This window comes from Seriola dumerili, unplaced genomic scaffold, assembly GCF_002260705.1.
Source record: "Seriola dumerili isolate Sdu_G_001 unplaced genomic scaffold, Sdu_1.0 BDQW01001178.1, whole genome shotgun sequence".
In the NCBI taxonomy this organism is placed as follows: domain Eukaryota; kingdom Metazoa; phylum Chordata; class Actinopteri; order Carangiformes; family Carangidae; genus Seriola; species Seriola dumerili.
The window spans coordinates 101618-125090 of record NW_019175433.1 but is presented as its reverse complement, the minus strand read 5'-3'; the positions used below and the strand labels follow the sequence as shown (position 1 = coordinate 125090).

The window sequence follows — 23473 nt, the reverse complement described above, 5'->3', positions numbered from 1 at the left end:
ACAGCAACGGTCCCCAAACTTTTTTCAGTGGGGGCCACATCAACTTTCCTTTCTGAGATGGGGGGCCGAGGTTAGTCTATAACAGGAAATGATATGGGCCAGGGTGACAACCAGTATTATTGTGGAGATTACAATGATAATTTGTTGTAGCTGGGGGGGGGGGGGCCGGCGGGCCAGCTTCTGCTTGCTGGGCGCAATGGCTGTGCCGGGGGGTGCCGCCGGCGGGCCGGCGGCGGCTAGCTCTGCTTGCTGGGCACAATGCCTGTGCCGGGGGGGGCGCCGGCGGGCCGCCAGGCGGCTAGCTCTGCTTGCTGGGCGCAATGCCTGTGCCGGGGGGGGCGGCGGGCCACCATGGGTCATCTCTCAATATGCTGAGGTGCCCACACCATTAAGACTAGTGTGAATGTCACAACGGAAAAGTTTGTCCAAAGTCCACAAGTTTGGTGTCTACGGACTCGGCTTGTCACGCTGAGTAACATATGTCAGCCCCAGCCTTCTGAGTCGCTCCCTTCCGAAGGGCCGCCATGGGCGGTCTCTCATATGCTGCCGGGGGACACGGTTAAATTCTGTGTTTTAATCATTTCCAAAAAATTTTCTCGAAAGTCCACAAATTTGGTGTCTACGGACTCGGCTCGTCACGCTGAGTAACATATGTCAGCCCCAGGCTTCTAAGTCGCTCCCTTCGGAAGGGATGCCTCGTTAAATGTCTCCGAGGCCCGCTTGCTGCGACGAAAAATTTTGTCAAAAGTCCACAAATTGGGTGTCTACGGACTCGGCTCGTCACGCTGAGTAACATATGTCAGCCCCAGCCTTCTGAGTCGCTCCCTTCCGAAGGGCCACCATGGGTCATCTCTCAAATGCTGAGGTGCCACAGAGGATGTTCCTACTCTGGCTACTCAATTGTGTTTGCAGCACCAGTGGTTATAATTATTCAGGCTGTGCTAACCTGACTAGCACAGTTTAGCTAATTTTCAACTGGACCCTGCTTGTACTCCCCAGGTGTCCTCATACTTCTGAAGTTATGTTCTGCAAGTTTCTAATGCAAACTATAGCCACGTTTCCACCGCAGGAACTTTCCCCAGGAACCTTTTGAGGAACTATGCGTGTTTCCCCTGCAGGAACCAGGGTCTAAAAATTAGTTCCAGGGTAATTGATCGACTCCCAAAAAGGTACCTGGTCAGGGGGTGGTACTTTCCAAAGGTTCCCGTACTTTGGGGTGTGTGGTCTGCAGTGCTGAACATTTCTAACTGGTCAAGTACTCGTCAAGAAAGCAAACACATTTTCTACACCACGAAGGGAGAAGATAAAAAAACTGAAAAAGGACCACAACAACCAGAGTGGCTAGGGTTGCCACCCATCACGTATAATACAGGATCACATATTTGAAAATAAAATGCTGCATCCTGTAGGCTATTGAATATATACGGGACTCAATTTGTCCCGTATTTTAGTTCATGTTATGTCCTCAAGTGTGGTGAATAATGTAATGTCAAGTAATACATAATCTTCCCCTTCCCGGGTATTTACGCCACGGTGGAAACGTAGACAACAATGGGCAAAAGGAACCTTTTAGTTCCTGAAAAAAAGTACTTGGAACTTAAAAAGTTTGTTTTTAGATATTTATTTCTATTTAAACTAGAATTACCGCCTCACAGTTGTATGCCTCCGCCACTCTGACTAGTTTCAGGTTACATCCCTGCTCATCCAGAATCATATAAAATATTTACCATTTGTGGGATATTGCGTGAGATATTGCCTTTAAGGCCATTCTTTGCACCTTACTTTATTGTATTAAATACCAGACTTGGCAAAAAACTGAAAAATGATCTAAAGAACACAAACAAAGACACTGAATTCATGAATGTCTTATGAAAATGCAATATTCTTCAGATAGCAATACAATATTTCTTTGATTCCAGACCTCCTGTGTTTGTGCATAGCGAACTCCACCATTAATGCCAGGAGAAGCCAGACAAGCTGTCAGGCAGCAATGCTTTGAGGTGCCAATATGAAGGGGGTGGGGGCTACAATCTGTCAGCCCAGCCTGTGCCCCCTGTGCCCTCTCGGTCAGTGTTTAGCACTGAAACCCCCGTCTCCCTCTGCCCACCTGAATCCCCATGACAACAGTAGCAGGCCTTATTACAGCTCAAGGTTAGCAAGAGGTTATCTGCTCTTCTGACAGCCTGCCTGCTGGAGGTCTACACAAATACTGGGGAGGGCTGTGCTAGCATGTCTGAGACAAAATGTATAGGCAGGTGAGGGAAGCTGAAGCACAGAGGAAGCTTTGATGTGGTGTGGGTGTGTCAGCAGAGTGTGTATGACTAGTTGTGCTTCCACCAAACCCAACAACACGTTATACCAGAGTGCAACCTGGGCTCCAAAATACCACCGATGGTCAGAAATTGAGGAGATGTCTAAATCTCAGGTCTCATGAGGACAACCAGGTTTGTGAGGCCAAGAATCACTCTAATCTGCATGACCCAGATTATCTATATTCATTTTTACATAATTATGCTTGTTCTCAGAACACGAACAAGCTCCTAATAAACACAATAGTGACTGGACACTTCTGTAACAGACCACACATTGTGGAAGACAAAAATCACTTTGATGTAAGGTTTATAATCAACCTTCTATGTTGTATGTAAACCACATGGTGGAGCAGTTTGTTTATGTAGCTCCAGGGGATTGCAAGTGCTATTACATAATGTTAACATTAGAACACACACAACCAAGTTGTTTGTGCAGAACAACTAGAGCTACAACGATAAGTCAATCATCAACAAAAAATTAATAATCAAATTTGATAACAGATTAATCATTTCAGTCATTTTTCACGCAAAAATGCCAAATATTTGCTGGATCAAGCTTCTCAACTTTTCTTCACTTTATATGACTGTATACTCAATATCTGTGGGTTTTGGACTGTTAGTTGAAGAAAACATGGCCAGGGTTTTTCCTGCATAGAGAATTGGGAGACTGCAGCCTCAGTGAAAATTCGTGCCGCCTCCTGCCAAAATTCTAGTGCTTGTTTTCTTGGTACTCTGTGGATTTGACATTTGTAACTGCAATTTTGGCTGTACGCCAGTACAGCAATGTAGTAGCGCTGTATCGTAATCCGTGCATCAGGCAGAGCCATACAAAATTGCCAAAGAAGAAGAATATGAACGTGCTGGATTTCCTGACTGCGGAAGGAGGCAACCTGATTTTGCAGCTCTTCAGGTGAATAGGGTTGCAAAAACCCTGATGGCATTTGAATACATCTACTTGGGCTGTGGTAAATTATAACAGGCATGTTTCAGTATTTTTGGACATTTTATAGACTAAATGATAAATCAATCAATTGAGAAAATAATCTGTAGATTAATAAAAAATAATTGTTAGTTGCATCCCTAAAAACAGAACAACCACATTGCAAAGCAAAGCGAACAAAAGGGGGGTAATATTTATATACAACACCTACTGTTTCTGTTTTTGAATGCATACTGTTTCAATATGCACTCAAAAGTGTAGTAGCTAAGCAGCAGAGGACAATTTTGTCCAGGTGGACATCTGTCAATGAGCCTCAGTGCTGAAAGCAAACATCAACACAGAGGACCCACCGCTCCCCTGATCCCAACTTCACCCTGGATGTGCCAAACAAAAACACAACAACATACACCAACATGCAGTTTTCAATATGTAGAGTCCCCAAAGATTTTGTGGAAAGGAGAAGAAAACGGGAAAAGAGGGAGATGTGTAGCAATGTCGACAGAAGGAGAGCAAACCAGCATGTTTCCATGGTTACTAGCAACCCACAGCTAGATGACGTGATGGGGAGATAGTGAGAAAGAGGGCAGGGCAAGTAAGTGGACAGAGAGGACAGAGAGAAGAGGGGAAAAGCTATGAGATCAAAAGGCTCTCTCTGTGAGGACATTATTATTGAAAATGAAACTCATCATGTTACAATACCATCTTACAAGTGCAAGTAATCTCAGCCCATGTCAGCATCACATGGGTTAAATCAGTGCTGTGGTTGGTCAGACCTCTAGTACAGCGCTGCTCTCTTATGTATTATGAATGCTTAATGGAGTGGCAGAGACAGAGAGCCATGGATGAGATGAGGGAGAGATGCATGACCTCATCTTTCTGAGAAGAGAGGTGAGTCAGACATCCAGCATGTCTGCCAATGGCATCACTTCCTCCCAGTTCCTGCTCCATGGTCATACACTTTCACATCACTGTAGAGATGAGCAACACTTACCAATAGAGCCTCCATCTATTGACAGACTTCACTATATTCTGTGTAAATGATAAAAATGTGACCAGATTTATTGACCAAAAGATTTAACTGTGGCAAAAAGTGCATCTTATGTTAGTTAAAAGCAGGATAAACCGTACCTGGTGGTGGCTGGGCTGTTCTGTTTCAATAGTCATTGGATTATTGGATTATCCAACATTTCTAACCCATGTTTTACACTTTTAATTATGCGTTTCTAGCATGGCACAGTTAAAATGTATGAAACTGAATGTTAAAGACACCAACACTGTAGAAGCACAACAATAGGGTTGTTACTATTATTATTATTGTTTCCAGTACTGATTAATGCTTCCAGTGTCTTTAGATTATTCAATCATTTAGTGTAAAAAGAAAAAAAGAAAAAAGTTCAAAGCAGCAATGTCCAACTTCTTCAAAAATGTAAAAAACACAATGCCATAGCTAAATTTATGGTTACCCAGGTCTAAAATTCATACAAGGCTGATATATGTAAATGTCCAATAAATACAGATTTACTGACTGGCAGAGCACAGAAATGAATCAACCAGCAAACACCTTTTTGTTAAAACTTATTATGATACTTTCAACTGTAGACACATTAGGCACAGAGCACAGGACCACACACAGCACTCCCATCAGCTACAGACAGACTCTAAATGCTCTAATTAATCTGAGAGAAGGGGGAGTTTTGCTTGCCTGGCCAGGCCATTGCCCTGTGCCATATATCTGTCAATGGGCACAAACCTTACAAAGGAGTATTTCTAGACCTCATAATGTATGGACCTGTTCTATCTTTCAAAACTGCTGAAGAATGTCTAATAAAAAGAAGCTGGAGTACACACACTGAAAGATCCCTCGGCACATATAAAATTCACCTACCTTTGGATTATTTCATAAGCATACAGTGCATCCGGAAAGTATTCACACCCCTTCACTTCCCCACATTTTGTTATGTTACAAAAATAAATTCCTTTTTTTTTTCTCATCAATTTACCCCCAATACCCCAAAAAGACAAAGCAAAAAAGTTTTTTTTTTTAGAAATTCTTGCAAATTTATTAAAAATAAAAGACTTAAATATCGCATGTACATAAGTATTCACACCCTTTGCTATGACCCTCAAAAGTGAGCTTAGGTGCATCCTGTTTCCACTGATCATTCTTGAGATGTTTCTACAACTTGATTTGAGTCTACCTGTTGTAAATTCAATTGATTGGACATGATTTGGGAAGGCACACACCTGTCTATATATGGTCCCATCTATATATAAGGTCCATGTCAGAGCAGAAACCAAGCCGTGAAATCAAAGGAATTGTCTGTAGACCTCCGAGACAGGATTGTATCGAGGAACAGATCTGGGAAAGGGTACAAAAAAATTTCTGCAGCATTGATAGTCCCGAAGAGCACAGTGGTCTCCATCATTCGTAAATGGAAGAAGTGTGGAACCACCGGGACTCGTCCTAGAGCTGGCCGCCCAGCCTAAAGGACTCTCAGACCATGAGAAACAAGATTCTCTGGTCTGATGAAACCAAGATTTAACTCTTTGGCCTGAATGCTAAGTGTCACGTCTGGAGGAAACCAGGCACCTCTCATCACCTGGCTAATACCATCCCTACGGTGAAGCATGGTGGTGGCAGCATCATGCTGTGGGGATGTTTTTCAGCAGCACAAACTGGGAGACTAGTCAGGATCGAGGGAAAGATGAACGGAGCAAAGTACAGAGATATCCTTGATGAAAACCTGCTCCAGAGCGCTCAGGACCTCAGACTGGGGCGAAGGTTTACCTTCCAACAGGACAATGACCCTAAGCACACAGCCAAGACAACAGGAGAGTGGCTTCGGGACAAGTCTGTGATTGTCCTTGAGTGGCCCAGCCAGAGCCCAGACTTGAATCCGATTGAAAATCTCTGGAAAGACCTGAAAATAGCTGTGCAGCGGTGCTCCCCATCTAACCTGACAGAGCTTGAGAGGATCTGCAGAGAAGAATGGGAGAAATACCCCAAATACAGGTGTGCCAAGCTTGTAGCTTCATACCCAAGAAGACTTGAGGCTGTAATCGCTGCCAAGGGTGCCTCAACAAAGTACTGAGTAAAGGGTGTGAATACTTATGTACGTGCGATATTTCAGTTTTTTAATTTTTTATAAATTTTTGAAAATTTCTAAAAAACCTTTTTCACTTTGTCATTATGGGGTATTGTGTGTAGATTGATGAGAAAAAAAAGGAAACTTAATCCATTTTGGAATAAGGCTGTAACATAAAAAAATGTGGATAAAGTGAAGGGGTGTGAATACTTTCCGGGTGCACTGTATATCACAGTCAATAGTTTGTTTTCTGTGAGGAGGTTGCCCACATCCTTAGACATGAACTGTTTGTAAACAACTAGACTATCACCTCTCAATGAGGCTTAAGATTTTCTAGTGACCCTGATTGTGCTCCAAAAAGCTTACAGAGGTTGTACCAGTGGTTGTTCTCTGAAATGATAAACACTCTGCAAACATCAGAGGACAACAGTCCAGTGCTGTGTGGTGATGTAACCACCGTCTCTGCTAAGTACACATACTCATGGCAATACTGCTAAAGAAAATTACTGTCTTAAGAGAAAAAAAACAGCTTTCTTTCATCCTAAATTTCAAGTAAAGACTGCACTAACATGGCAAAGTGTGGGACTTCCTTTCAGGAATAATAATAGAACTACCACACATGCAGCTTTAGCCAGGTATTTCCCAGATTTCTTTTCTTTGAAGAGGGCAACATTCTCATGTCATTCTTGCAATTCTCCCTTTCAAAACCTAAGGAGGCAGGAGATCTTTCTTAGAAATGGTATGAACAAAAGCCCTGCAATTTACCCAAGGCAGGCATTTGTTTGGAGTTGATGGAAAGCCTAAAAACCAGTGAGGTGAGCATTTTTCAAGCTTGACAACTGAAAGAACCTTAAAATGTCAGTGCTACAACTCATCAAATCTGCACATTAACAGTAGGAGAAACACCATAGAGCCTAAAAACAAAGGCTACATCTCACAAACAAACTCCACACTAAATCTTACAAAAAACAAACCACTATTTCTGCACAAAGGCTGTGAAATGAATAAGACTGATTCTCTAAAACAGAAGGTGTGTAAAAAGAAGTGGTGGGCCAGTAGAGAGCTCAAAAAGTTAAGCTTATTGCTCCGTCTTAACAGCTGAGTACTGAACAGCTGATAAAATCTCAAGGAGAACTTGTTACCAGAGACATTCCACAAAAATCATATGACAGGATTGCATAATTGCCCAGCTACAGCTGGATCTCCATGAAAACCGTAACCAATCTACTATTTCTGTTGCTTAACTGATGAAGAGGAGCCCTGGGCCTTAGTTACTGAGACATGAGGCATGTCACCTGAAGATATCACCACCCAGATTAACCAGCTAATGAATCCATCCATATCATCTCAAAGAGAAAATTTTGTTTATCTCCAAAAGCTTCCAAGCTTTCATTCGCTGCAAAGCCTCTTTTAAGATTGATTACTATAACAGAGTTAACACAGTAAGTTCAATGTGAAACAGGTAGGTTGTGGAGGGAAAAAAATCTAGTCTGCTTTCATACAAGCTAAGAGCACTGCAGTGGGGATCAACCCTTAAGCCCAAGTCCCTCTAACTATGATCTACAGGAGACAAAAGTCCATTCCTTTTTTACTAAATGCAGACTCAATAAAACACAGGTGATTCTTCATTATGAAGAATGTTCCCATGTGTGCATGCAGGAGTTGTCAAAAAACGACATGTGGCTGAAAAGCCAGCTGTCTGGTCTACACACAAACAACAAAGAAACACACACTTCTCTAGTAGTGGGTGTGTAGCATACACACGTTTTCTGTCACATGGTGATGGTGGAGCTTTGTTGACTGAGCTTAGGCCAGAGCTTTAACGAGTCAAGTGTACTTTCTTAAAACCCATGAGCCTGAGTATAATTCAAGCTTGGATAAACAAAGGATAATAAGGACAGACAGGACACAGATGTGAAACTAGACTTCCCATCAAACACAGCAAAATGTTTTTTTTGTTGTTGTTTTTTTTAAAACTTGATTTCTACTGAAGTGTCAATCCTTTTAAATATATCTGGTTGTATTAATGTTATCAGGGAAGTGCTGACTATATTTCTGTCAACTAATCATTGCAGCTCTAGAGATAATCGCAAATAATTTGTTAATCAATTAATCATTTCAGTCATTTTTCAAGCAAAACTTCTGAAAATTTGTCAAATAACTGCAAATTTACTGCCTTTCTGTGTTGTATATCACAGTAAACTAAATCTAAAAAAGTAGAATAGAGTAGAGTGGAATACAAAATAGTTGCAGTTCTGTGTTAGTCAACTGATTTATCAATTAAATTGACTAATTGCAGCTCTATAATGAATGAACATGTATTATCAAACACAAAAAGGAAAGGTCTGATGGACATGAAAAGCAAGTGGTCAAGAAACCAGTGAGTTAATGTGAAAAAAGAAAACTCATACCACTAATAACACATACAATGTGCAAAGTTTTCAGGTATATACATCTACTAGGCTGCTCCTTTTCCAAAAGCCAAGTCCATTTAATTTGAGGATGGAGAATTATTGATAATGGATGATGGGTCCAGGACACAGACACTGCTGCCATGTCAGTCCCAAGGCAAAATCAGATCTGTATTGTTGATAGACCCCCTGCAGATGCACCCAGCCATGTTTAGTACACTGAGCAGCATTAGAGAGATTCAGAAACACAACATGCAACACAAAGTGCCTGTGTGTGCCAGCAACATATGTCTGTGTGCACAACTCAAACTAACCTTAATCCTAGGGAAAAACTGTGTATAATCAATGCATGTTGGTCATCATTTCAGTCATGTAGCCACAATAATTATAGGGGCTTTTTAACTTCCTGAACTTTCAGGAAACTCTGTGCTTTCGATTTTTGGGGGATATCCATTGTCTTTCTTGTGAAAAGCACCTTCCTGTGTATCTGGAGCAACTACTTTGTGTTTTATCACTTTCTGAACATAGTACTGCTTCCAATGTTTTTCATAATCCTTAACCATTTTTTCTGAAAAATGTGCATTTGTTTCAGGGCTCAGGAGAACAAAGTGAAACCAAAAAATAAGCAGAAGGCAGGACTTTAGATAATTCATCTTATTCGAATGTGAATGAATATCAGAAGACTAGTAAATGGGCAAACAATAATCGAGCAGTCACGAAAGAAGGGCCTTGGTAAGAGAGGTGAACAAGAACCTGATGGTCACTCTAGCTGAGCTCCAGAGATCATTTATGGCAGAGTGTCCAGACTAAGCCTCTCAATGAAAGACACATGAAGGCCTGCTAAGTGTCATGTCTACAGGAAACCAGGCAGTGCTCATTACCTGCCCAATACCATCATCAGTGAAGCTTGTTGTGTCATACCCAAGAAGACTTGAGGCTGTAATCACTGCCAAAGGTGCTTCAACTAAATACTGAGCAAAGGGTCTGAATACTTATGTCAATATGACATTTCAGTTTTTCCTTTTTAATAAATTTTCTAAAATTTCTAAAATTCAGTTCTCACTTTTATTATGAGGTATTGAGTGTAGATTAATGAGGGGAAAAATATTTTACCATAACGCTGCAACATAACAAAATGTAAATAAAACTGAAGGGATCTGAACACTTTCTGAATGCACTGTATACCTTGTGAATGGCAGAGGTCTTGGCATTTAATGTGTTATGTCATCACATTCACAGCCAGGGGACAATGGAAAAAGGACAAAAATCACATGAACCAGCTTGTAGCCCAAGACGTGGATGAAACTGAGGGGATTTTCTTTGTCAAGCAAGGAGAAAGTTCAAAAGCATAGGCCCATCTGCACACGGGTGCCCCCAGGTCTTTCAGAGGAGCAGATAGTTTGTGCTCTGTATCTATTTTTACTGCAGGCCAGCGGGTATGAGTCCCCTGACCCTGGAAAGAAACACAAATGCGCCTTTCATTGGCTATACTCATAAAGATAGACTTGTTGTGAAGATGCTGCGCAATCACAGCATCTGACTCCAGTGCTGACAAAATAACATCAGTTTAGGGGACAAAGATTATTTCTCTTTTGAAAATATGTTGATCCACACTGGGGACCTAGAAAGACAAGAACAACAAGGAAGGATAAACTATCTTCTCTTGTTTTCTGTTGTACCATTTTCATGCTTTATGGTTTAAGTTAAAAAACAAAATTAATTAATTAAATGCAAAAACCATTCAGATGGTGCACACAAGTCAAGTTAGTGGTGGAATGAAACTAGTACATTTACAATGTTGACTACATTTGATTACAATGTTGGTACTTTTACTTTACCAAAGTATCGCTGTTTTATTCTACTTTACTTCTACTCCATTACAATTCAGAGCAAAATGTTGTACTGTTTACTCCACTACATTACTTCACAGCTATAAATATTAGTTACTTTAAAGACCAACTTTTTACATTAAAATTGTTTAAGATTATATCAGAAATTTTCAACCTTTTTGGCTAATGACCACAACGTGTAGTTGTGCCTCCTTGTCATTTTTATAATATCTATGACTTATTTGCAGTTCCATCAAAAACATTTCCCCTCTAAACTGCTCGTATGGTTTCTTTTCAATAACTGTTCAAATTATCCAATATTTCACTAAATATTTTAAGAAAAAGTTTTCCAGATGCGTTTGTTTGATTTTTCTTTTTTCCTCCCATATTAATCATCTCACAACCCCTCAGATTTATCTGGTGACACTAAGGAGGAGACTGATCCATGGTTGGAAACCACTGGACTAAACTAGTTATGTGTATAACAAGTAAAAGTAGCTCCACCTCAAGCAGCTACAACAGTAAAATTATGCACTGAAGTATCAGCAAATGTCTCATGTAACAATGTATGGCTGTAATAAATATGGGGAACAGATGCGGGGCTTAAACTTAGTATTTTTAAATTGTGGTGTTAACACTTTTACCTATGTAAAGGATCTGAGTACTTCTTATATCTCAGAAGTTAGTGACAATTCAACAGTTTCCTGCAGTTATTTGATTGCTTCTGACAGTTGCAGCTTAAAAATGTAGAAGAGGCAAAGAGTAGGCCTGCAATAGCGACAAAATCTATTTGTTAGCTATCCGATGGTAAACAATGCCGTGACAAAGGAAGGGGGGGGGGTCCAATGAAAAAGTTGGAGTGGATAGCTGACAGTGAACTGGTCCCTGTTCCCATTAATTACTCACACTGCTACACTGCCTGATTCAAAGTCGACCGCTGGGCTTCCAAGAACGTTTCCCAAGCATGCTTCCCAAAATGAGGCTGCCAGTAAGGACATAAGATCTTAGGGACACTTTACAGCTAACAAACTCAACGAGAGCACCAACTGAGCCTCCAATGGGTGGAATGCAACAGATTCTTGAATGTGACTCAAGGGGTCCAGCACCAGTTTCCTGTAAACTATGGGGGCAGAAACTAGAGCAACAGAGGAGAAAAGAGGGGTATACGGGGGGTCCTGGCAGCTTCTTCTGCATGGCAAATAGCATGAAAGATTAGCATTCCAATAGACCTCTCCATACCAACAGACCCCTCCCACAGTGCTAATCTAAAAACACAGAAACATTGTTAGGAATGTTAAGAGCCTTGTCATGTGGGCGTTGATGCATTTCTCAGACAGTGCAAAACAGGGACAAAAATGACAATCTACAGGGTAATCATCTCATTGCAAGTCTATTGTGTCCTTTTTAAAATATGCAATTTTAACATGCTTCTTAAGGGGAGGGGAAAGCTCAACAAGATCATCTCATCTCTCTCTCTCTCTCTCTCTCTCTCATGACCTTGTGTCTCACGTTGGAGATGTCTTAATTTTTTATCTCTCACCTCAGGGGTTAATTACCAAGCCCACAGACTCAGCAGAGCCAAATTACAGTTCCCCCCAATTATCTGTTTCTCTCACTTTTCCCACTTGATCAATATATACACTGTGCAGCGCATGTGAAAATATTTCTTTGTCTGTATGCCACTTCTGTGCCTATGCCAGACAATTCTGTAGGCAGATGTCAGACATGTTGGGTTTCCCTGTGGACTGACAGTGTGCAACGAGCGTGGTACAACACTTTCGAACCCTGTTTGTTGTACCCTTGCACGAATTTTGGTGACACTCTAGGCTTCTCCTAAGGTCACAAAAGGAAAAACTCAGAATACTAAATGTTCAAGGGTAGGTATTGTAGGTAGAGGATCAATATATCTTGTGCTGCAAGACCTCAGGGGAGCTCAGAAAGCTTCAACCAGTCATTGAGTTTTCTTGAGAGGTGCCAAGAAGAAAAAACAACCAAATTTCCTTAATTAAATCAATTCACTCCTCAATACACATCCAAGCCTGGAAGTAAACATTGTCTACTGTTGTGAAAAAAGGACGATGTTTACAGGGAGCATTGCTTTTTAGGCTTTGAAACCAATTATAAATAAAATATCAATGGTTTTCTTGGGTACAGGTACACAAATAGAGCTTTGTAGAGCCAGCCTACATTAAACCATTCATCAGGCTCTTTGACACTACTATTGGCACTCATGTCATTGGGTCGCTTTAAGGAACATCTGATTCAGATCAACACAACAGCAGCTCTGCTCATTTGGCCTGGGTGGACAAAATAGGCATTTGACTACATTATTTTAGATTTTAGGATACTGTTTTGGACACCTTTTCACTATTTATTTTCACATTCAATGAAACAAATTAACCAAAAAAAAATTTGGCTGATTATGAATGAAAACAATTAGTTGCAGCCTTAAAAAATGAATATTCCTCTTTCCTTCAAAGTAACATCAGAAGAACGTGGCTGCACTGGGCAGCTGAGCAGATGTCACTTTGTGAGTATATGAAAGTGAAGGTTAAATTAAACATCTCTCATGGTCTCATCACATGATATGTGCAACACTGTGACTATAGTGTATAAACCCATAAATTCTGAAGCTGACATCTTCATATCTGAGCCACATGTTGTGAAAGGTGTGTTGGCAACTTACAGTTCATCTCGTTGCCGTTGTGACAGCACCATGGTGACGTGTGGGCGGGGCCGGGAGGGATCAGATGGTAGAAGGTGAATCTTGTGCAGCTACTGCGCTCTCCTCAGTCAGGAGATGAGCTGTGCTGATCCAGGCAACACGGACAAGGACGAGCTGTGTACTCCAATGACGGGCAGTTGGTTTTATCTACACAAAGTCTCAGACTGGAAAGAGGGGAACGCAGGAATCTGCCCCCCAACTGGCTGACTCCAGGGACAAGAGAAGTGGATAGCCTGCAAACCAGTCACCAGCCAAGTCTACACTGCATCTGAATAAGAGAGAGAGGGAAAGTCAGCATTAGGTATGCATGACAGATAACATGAAGAATGGGTGGGGATGAAAATGTTTATAGGCCAGGAGTGCTGCATGTCTGCACCAGTTTATACACAGACAAAATGGCTGAAGGATCTGTCAACAATGGAAAAATAAGACAAGCAAGAAACAATACATATGAAGTATTTTCTACCAGAAAGAGAACTCCCACATTGATGCTTCAACAGCACTCATTCTCAAGCAAATAAAATACAACATAAACCCATCTCAGACATTTCATAAAAACCACCTCCTTTCCATAAAGCACTCGCTCATTTGCTTTTCAGCGCCACTCATGCTATCTATGATCATAATCTGTCTGTCATGTCACCAGTCTGGTCTGAGAATTCTGATCTGCTCTTGCAGCAAATTCTCCTCTCCATGCACATACAAGAGCTGACCCACATTCTCAAAGCAACATACTACTCCCAGGTTGCCAACAGAAAAGAAAAACAGGACACAGCCGAGTGTGCTCAAGTAACGGCTGAGCTCTTGTCAAATTCCCTCTCATCTAATGACACCTCCTCAAGAGCTGGCTGGCCGGCCTAATGGCACAATAAAATTACTACGACCTAGGGATGCTCATTTTGATTTTTTTTTTCTGACCAATAGCTGATGCTTGTTAACCGACCATTAACTGTAAACAGACAAGATTAAAATGTACTATTTGGAATGGATGAGTGTCTGTGACCAAAATACCAATACAACAAAAAAGAAGGGGCTTATTTTTAGATTTGCAGAATCAGCATAATAGCCTTGATTTCCTGTGTATGAAAATATTTTATAACTTAATATAAATAGCAAATAGTCGCCACACTTTCTAATGTATAAACAGTTAAACAAACGAAAACACACATTGAATCCTCCAGCGCCAACAGTGCTGTAAGGAAAACCTCTTCCTCCTCCGCTCTCAGCTAACTACTGATCAAACACAGGCAACACGTTAACAAAACAAACTTGTAGTCACATTTTTCAGACCTCAAAAATCAAATAAACAGGCCTGGGCTACGGTAGTTCTCAGCATAGTGGACAGCTTGTCTACTGGTTTTTGTTCAGAAAAAGCAACATGTTGACAGGCTGTGGGGTTAGTCTGTTGCGCAGTCTGTTAACTGTGAGACCCGCGGTGGAGAATACCTGCTCAGATGGTACCGATGTCCCAGGAATGCAGAGATAGCACCTTGCTATAGTGGCCAGCCTTGGTAAGCGCATCTGATTAGCTTTCCATCAGTCAAGAAGATTAGTATCCAATGAGGGGGGATTGTCTCTCATATATGTATATTGTTGAAATTGTTTAACTGATAGTATTAATCAGTCAAAACTATTCTTGTTGGTTAACGGTTAAACAGCTAATTATTAACATACTATAAACATTTGTGTCAGCAAAAAATGAATTAGTGCTAGTGTGAAAATTAATTTATTGCCAGCAATGATGTGATGAAGTCCATTTTTGTACTGTATTGTTGTCTTGAAAAAGCACTTCACCAAAACAGGTACTAGAAATACTAACTATGAGCTACAATAAGCCTCTTAGTCTATTTGGAACAGCTTGACTAAATCTCTGATGGACCAGTAAACAAAAAGGTAAAAACAAAATCAATTTACATCCTTCTAGAGTACTGCAACATTTGACAAAACTAAAGCACGGCACAGACATCCAAGACATGCACAGGAGCCAATGTGTGTTAGGAAGGAGATTTGTTGGATGGGTACAGGGTGCACTGAAGGAAACAGTGATGCATCTGGAGTAGGCATGAGGATTGGCCACCCCAGGTGGCTGCAATGAAGGAAAATTTGCATTCCTTATTTCAGCTGATGATGCAAGAGTGACATTACCACAAGGGAAAGTTCCTCCTTTTCACTCCTGCTTTTGTTTGCAGAAGAAGAAGAAAGCAACTTAGGGATCTCGTACATATATACTCAAAACATGAAGACTGCAGATGTAAAATTGACCACCCTGGCCCAGAGGCAATTCTGCTGAATGCATAAATTTAAATTGTGGTTTTGCTTTTTTATTTGCATATTTGATACTTTGACATTGCAGAATAACTGTCCAATAGAAAGCAACCTTACATAGCCAACAGCTAACTTCTGGACCCTTATGTCACCATCTGACAGCCATCTCTTTGTCTGTCTCCTTACCTCTGACTGTGTATGGATACGGCGCGCTGGTGGTTTCTGAACGCTGCCCAACAACCTGGCCATGGTTTAGGGTCACACCAGTACAACAACACAACAAAACGGTGGCACTGAAGCTAAAAATGCCTCTTTCTAAAACGCTGCATACCAAAGGTCCCTTGAGAGCATCCACCCTCTACATTAACCTGTACAACCGTTATCATGAGTGAAATTAGGCCATCTAGTACTGATACTTCTCTAGTGCTGTTGGCAGCTGTCATCGCTGTGTATATCCATTAATGTGTAAGACTTCCCTCTCTGCAAATGTCATTTGTGGTTTCAGTATTGAACAAAATGTTTGCACAATCGCATAATCAGGCTAATTGCCTCATCACAAAATGTGGACGTGTCTTGATGGAAGGGAGGAATGGGCTGCAGTCATCATGCATCTATAAATCTGCCCGATGACGGTCAATAATGGTTATGTGTCTCCTCAGGAACTGTAAAGGGCCCCTTACAGTAATGGCGCTAATGGTTTTGAGAGATGTCATTTAATTTCCTGATGAATGCCAATAAGTTATCTGTTGTGAAAATGCCACTCTTAATGAGAAACGGAAAACATCCCTTCTCTGTCAATTCAAGAATGCAACAGCCAAGCGTCAACTCAAAACTGTAATAAACCACACCCACTGTCTGTGCACAAACCCTTTGTTATTAAGTCAAGCATAAGAGCTGGGCCTACATTTTTGAACTGGATCATATTTCAAAAATGTGGATCACTTAACGTAAGATTTCAGTAAAAAGTAACTAAGTAACTAAAATAGGAAAATCATGTTAGGAAACATCGGAGTGTGAGTAAACCTTTCAAAGAGGATGTTACAGAAAGGCTGTTAACTACTACAACACCTTGAGACAAACTCTCAGTTAACAGTCAGTGTACATGTAACAAGACTGAAGATGACCAATTAGGCAGGTGATCAAAATGTAACATTTCAGAAAGAGGTACAACATTACAACTTTGCATTAATCCACATGACAAATATGACAGACAAGATATGTGTACAACATTTTTTAATAATCAACACTTCCATGTCTGAACAAAGGAACACGCCCCTTAGGAATGTAGTGCATGAGGAGGAAAAGAAAAACACCAGAGCCTAAAGTCAAGGGTCAACTGCTAGTGTGAAATTGTGTCCCAGCGGCCCGTCACAAAACATACCGCCACAGCAATGTTGACAACTATCACCTCACCATCACTTCTGATTCAAAGCTCAGTTTTCTGCTAGCGGCATTACATCATGATGCTCTTTCAATACCAAGTATCTCAAACAGCTGGAATCTGGAGCGCCTTCATTTTCTTTTGGCGACTTCACCTTCGAATCACCTGTGTCCTGGGAAAGTTACATTATAATCAGAATTAATTAGCTTTTTTACAAACGGCATGGAGAAGTTCTGACAAGCTAAACCAACCCATGGCATGCAGAAAAAGCTACATTGCTAATGTGTGGAGTCATTACGAGGTGACATGAAAGTGGTCTCTGCATGTTGACAAAGCTGAGCACAAAAAGCACACAAACATTCAAGGTCAACACAATAGGGAGACTGTGACACATCATTTTGAATTAGGTCAAGGAAATTACTATTTCTGTTCTTCTGTGGTTTACCTATTTCTGTTAATATTTGTAGTAGGGCTTAACAACATGCGAAAAAATTATATTGCGATTATTTTGGCAGATGTTGCAATTACGATATGAGTCACAGTTTCGGTTGGAAAGGTAATTTCTGTATCTCATTTCACTGAAAAAAAAATATAAAAATGATGATGATGTGATTTATACTGGGGCTTGTACCAAACAAGCATGTTCCCTTATGTCGGGAGAATATAATTTGAGGGCTGGGGGCATTTTCTGTAGCACCACAATGCTTCATTTATAGTATGTTTTCACACATTTTACCTTTATCAAAAAAAAATTGCAGCGTCTGCAATTTGGACTTTCTCACTCATAGGGTAAGTTATGTAACCAACCAACCACCCAACCAACAAACCATATCGCAACTTTTAATCTCAATCAAAGACTATCCATAATAGTTCCAACTCTGGTCAACACAGATGTCATAACCAAAAGAAACAAACAAAGCCATCATGTGATCTCAACCTTGCATAGCTGACATGTTTAGCTATTTAAGCACACATTTACTGTACTGAAATGTGCATTGAGATTTTTCTTAGAGGGTAACTGGTTTCATTGTTAACACCAACACTAACATTTTTATTAAGATAATTTGGTGGTATAACGTGCCCCTATCAGGAGACTAGGAGGCTATACACACAAAATTATTTACATGCCTACAGCACATCAGCTAGATAAACATGAATGATGCAACTCTGAAATATGCCTGTGTGGAAGCCTGTTCATCAGAAGGTGTCTAGATGCTTAAAAAAAGATAATTACAAGGAACCTGAACTGGGATAACTTGCAACAGGAACTTCATCTAACTAACACGACTGAAAGACTGAATATTCTGTAAATCATATCCATTTTCTGTGAATCGTTCTGGGTAAAGCTCTCTGACAGAAATCCTCCAAAGAGCTTTATCACTGGCTGATGATGAAACAGAGTGAACATCTGACTCAGCTTTTATCCGCATCCGTTACGACCTGCAAGGTGCCTGTGTCAGTTATGCTGGTAACAATCAGCTAACCTTATTAAATTTCACAGCTCGTAACACAATGGCTTTCATCTGTGGCTAATAAAGGACACTGCACTGCCTGTACTGGTCACACGGGGGGCACACATCACCTACATGCATACATGCATGGAGGCTACATTCACAAATTCAACTTCATGTCATTGTGAACAACTTTATATAAGACAACTTTATTCGTAAATTATGAGCATGATAAGGTTGTTAGTTATAGCGTGGCATTATAAATGCGTTAGACTGAAGATAACTGCTGCTCTGACAAAAGCATGCTGTCAGCAAAACAGGCTAACAAGCATGGTTGGTAAAATTTGGATAGCCATAAGGTCAAGCCTAGCACAGCTATGGGCCAAGGGCCATATCTTATCATTTGAGGGCCACTTGTGCTCAAATATCTGTGCACGTCATTAACGATGACTCTTGTCGGTGTGCTGCCATAAATGAGCAACAGCAACACATCCTAGATAAGCAGCAGAGAATATATTAACTAATGAAAATATAAATAATTAAGGGCCAGATATTTTACATGAGGTCAGAGGTCTAGAACAACAGTACTGGGGACATTTCAACTATTTTTGCTAAAATCAAAGACATCTCATAACTAATGTTGCTGCCTACAACAGGATAGAAAAAATATTTATATATTAATAAATATATTTTAAGGCTATTCGAGACCCACAGATCAGACCCTTTCACCGTGGCATTATCTGACGGAAGATGCCAATTAGTGGATCAGAGCCCACTTCCACTGACATAGGTAACAAACAGAGGGACAGCACGTGAAAGCAGTGTTTCACAAGCAAAGTCCCACTTGGCAGCCACAAGATTTGACAGGACATGATTTCGATCTCTTCAGAGCATTAACTTCATACCAATAAGTTGGTAATTTAAATTATTATAGCTCCAAATTTAGCCTTTATGTATGTATGTATGAGTACATCAGTTAGGAATGCCCAGATAGTTTGGCTGCCGACCAATATTGGACGATTTTCATTAAAAATACGTGATCAGTAGATAGGAATTATTGCTTATAGTCACCGCTCACCTTCAAACTGATCATCTGTGGTTAATACTCTGGTGTCTGCGGCTGACAGAAGCACTGTGTGCTGTGTAGTGTAGTCCTGCCTCCTACCTTGTTCAATGTGACAGCGCGCAACAGGCCACCAAAACAAAAACATGTTGGCCATGTGAAACTTTTACAAAGTGTGTGAGACTGATATTATGTATGCCATCTGCAATGCATAGCAAAAATTATTGGTATTGGCCATGGATTGGCTGATCTCACTCAGATGATCAGCACCGTCAGCAAAAAAACTGTGATCGCGGTATCCCTAGTTGTTGTTGCTAAGTATGAAACAGGTTCAAATCAAACCTTCCAATTCTCCAAAAGCTACCACTTGGCAACCACTATACAATAACTTGCTGCTAAAATTTTATTCAACAGCCTCTTGAGAATATTGATAGTGGTGTTAGTTTCACGCCAACACTGTCGGATGTTTTTTTTTCCAAAACTAAGTATTTATCCAAACAGTGTGTCAAAGTGGTCATTTGTAGGTTGGCAGGCAGCTGCTGTTGGCAGCAGGTCAGTAATGACCAGTCAACTAGCTGGTGGGCAAGCTGTCGTGAAGGTAAACCTCTGTGCAACTGTCAGCTCAGGGACAGAGAGTAATTTGGATATCTACTCTTCAGACTGCCACAATCACAAAGATAAACAGGCTCTCACTCTCATTGCCTGTTCACATAAGGAGGATGCCCCTTGTCAAAACTGCAGTTTTTTACATACTGTACTGTACATTTCTTTCAGGCCGTACCTTCAACAATCCTCTCAGCCTTTAATTTTACAAAAATATCCTAATGACATTAGAGAAGAACACCCTACAAGATCTGTGACTGTCATTTGCTTGAGTCTGCTTTTAAAGAAGTGGAAACAAGTTTCAGCAAAGCGACACTTGCAACTGCTGAAACTTTCTATTGCAGTTGCTGTGTTACCATTGCTAACTGCACTGAATAGAGCCTGGCTGCAGGGATGCACTTATTCAAATCAACCTCTGATAAAACTCGGGACTGACTAAGAACGCTTTCAAGTAAAACCAGATGACTGCATCCACTGGCTCCTGCAGTTACTACTAGAGAAATGAAGCATGCCTGTATCTTACAAAAAAACAGAGAGCTGTCGTTCTCATATTGGCTCCTTTTTCTAGGGATTCAAACAGAGAATTTGAGATTAGTTTGCACCCTTTGAACATCTGTTATTTTGGCTTTCCTGGCATGTGAAGTGTTACAGAACTTCATTACATTTTACATTCAAACTGCAAAGCATTTTCGCTTGGAAAAAACAACACCATGGCTTTCACAAAAGCAAAAATAATAAATTCATTAATGTATAGTAGTCTGTCAGAAACATGCCAACATTTAATAATAAATGTGAGAATGATGTGTCTCTAGTTAAATAACATATCAGGTCTAAGAAAATATAGGCTGGTGTCAAAGACAAAAGCAACATCTAAACAACAGAGTAAACTATGCTGAAAACCATCCTAGACAGAGGAAATTTACGAGTTACTCAACTTTGACCAACTACAGGTGGCAAGATGTTCCTTTTCTGTGATCTTAGGAACCAAACAAGCATTAGTGCTGTTTGAAATAGAAACATCCCCCTTTAAAAGTGTTGTATTTGGGTAAATTCAAGTCTAAAACACAAATACTCTTACCTGAGATGAGAGCGCAGTCTGTGTTTCATTTTGAAGCTGAACATGATTTTCAAAAACAAACAATTTCATCAATATCCCAAAATTCCAGTTAGTCAGCTGCAAGGCAGTCATTGCAGACCTTACTATACACACTTTAACCAATGCTTTGACATATCCGGGACAAGCTTGACTAAAATTAAGAGGGAGACTCGTTTGTCGTATTCAGTGCACAACCTTGTAAACCACAAGGGCGACAATTTGCGTTCATTCCTGTAAACCTTGGGTTCGCAAATTCCTGACCCGAATCACTCAATCATACATGCACACAATAAGACAGAAAACACTTGGGTACTGAGTAGACGCAGTTCATACAAACTCATCGCCTCTGATGTGCTCCACCCTGATTTTCTAACACCGTGCCAAAAATCCGTATGAAGCCAGAGATGCTAGGAGCTTCACCCGCATCCTTCGGTATGACAGCAGACCAAATATACTCTGAAACATGTCTTGTTAGATAACTGCGACAGGGGTAATGTGATGTTCAGTTGCAATGATATGTGCACAACAAGTATACAGCGCAAACCAGATGATGACTATCACTTTACGCCCTCTTGAAATGGTAACACTGAACACAACAGTCATCCGAAGCTGCAGCGGTTAACAACAAAATATCAACATGTCGTTGGCAATAAAATGGCCAAACGAATTGCCGATAACAGAGCTAACGTAATGTCCTGTGAGCTATGTTTGATTTTGTTTTTTTTAATCAAGGTTCACAGAGTCTGCACAAACGCTGCTTCGCACTATGCTAATTTCTGGTTATTACTAACTTGGGATGGACGCCAATGCAACTAATGTACGCTGGCGTTGACATACCCAACATACTGACATGTTTCCCTGACTGTGGTAACGCCAGTAGCGATTTTGGTCGAGCTGACAGCCGGTAGCTCAACGTTATCTGTAGCTAAAGTTAACGTTAGCCAAGTTAGCTTCAGTGAGAAAGTTAGCAACTCACTCCAATAAAGACTCATACCATGCATTCAAGCTCACTTAGCGACAGTTAACGTATGCAGTAGCTAATGTTGGCCGACTTCATTTTTTGCAAGTGCAGAAGATTGTTTATCTGGACCCATGGATAAACTCTGCTGACACGGTACCTGCTGCTTCGGACCAAGCGGCCTATCCGCCATTTTGAGACATAGAAAGGAGGCGCAGACGTTACAGCCACATCGTCATTTTCCCACCTAACGGCCGATTCCTTCTCTCCCAACCGGCTCCGTGACTGGAAACTGTTTGAACTCACCCTATTGTTTCTGCCCGTGAATATCCCCAGCCGTCTCAAACGGTAACACGACCCGACGGGGCGTGAAATTTCCGCTCCAAAATAAGGTCTTGTGATGTAGAGGTGAGCCGTGTCTCGTCTCCGCCGCCACCGCTTGTTTTCTCGTCGCCTACTGCATTCGCCTTCAGACGAGAGCGCGCACGAAGCTCGCGTTCACAGTCTGTCGGGAGCGCGCACGCCCTTGATAGCAGAAAAAACTGGTGTTTTATACGTTTACAAAAAAAAATTAACTCTTACATGGCTTCTCATGGCTTTTAAATGCTAAATTAGTCCAGGGGCGGGGTTGCAAACTTTTTTTGGGGGGACTTTAAAGAAGGGGGCACATTTATACTCAAATTCAAAACCCTGATTCTTGCCATTAATAAACCGTACATTATCAGTAGTTCGATTGTTTAGTCCGTGCAATATATGAATGCCGAATAAACTATTTAAAATCCAAATTGCAACATGGATGCAGTACAACAATAGATGGATTATGAGACAACAGCCCCGTGGAAACAGACAGGTAAAAGACAATGGGTTTTGACATTGTTAGACCACTTCTAATTGTGCACATGCAAGAAGATGTTTGGATTGTGACTTAAATATATACCATGCTGAATACAATCTGCAGTTGTGAAAGTAACTGAATATTTATTAGTACTGTACTTTTGAGGTATTTGTATTTTACTTGAGTATTTCCATTTTATGATGTTTTATACTTCCACTCTACTCCATTTTTCTGACAGGTATAGCTACTTTAAAATGTAATAATTTGCCTATTTTGTGATCAGCCTATAAAATATGATGCACATTTATACATTAAACTCCCCAACAGTTAAATACTTAAAATGGCTCCATCACATCCAGCTATAACAAGAAAATGCTGCACAACAGGACCCATTCTGCTACCCAATGATTGCTTTTACTATCAATATTTGAAGTCAAATTTTGCTACTAATACCTTTGTGCTTCTACTAAGTTAAAAGTAAAGAGTATTTTACAGAGTGGTATTCCTATTTTTACTTA

At 40.7% G+C, this 23473-nt stretch overlaps 1 protein-coding gene across 1 annotated transcript in view; it reads right to left on the bottom strand.

The window, feature by feature from the left end:
• The window catches only part of LOC111238015 (lissencephaly-1 homolog), a 43407-nt gene extending 20833 nt beyond the window's left edge, over positions 1 to 22574 (bottom strand). Inside the window, exons 1-2 of the mRNA XM_022767374.1 lie at positions 22427 to 22574; positions 13265 to 13571 (exon numbers count right to left, since the gene is read on the bottom strand). Of these exons, the coding sequence (XP_022623095.1) occupies positions 13265 to 13296 (32 nt within the window). The 5' untranslated portion in view covers positions 13297 to 13571; positions 22427 to 22574. The remainder of the gene's footprint in view (positions 1 to 13264; positions 13572 to 22426) is intronic.
• Between the last annotated feature and the right edge of the window lie 899 nt (positions 22575 to 23473).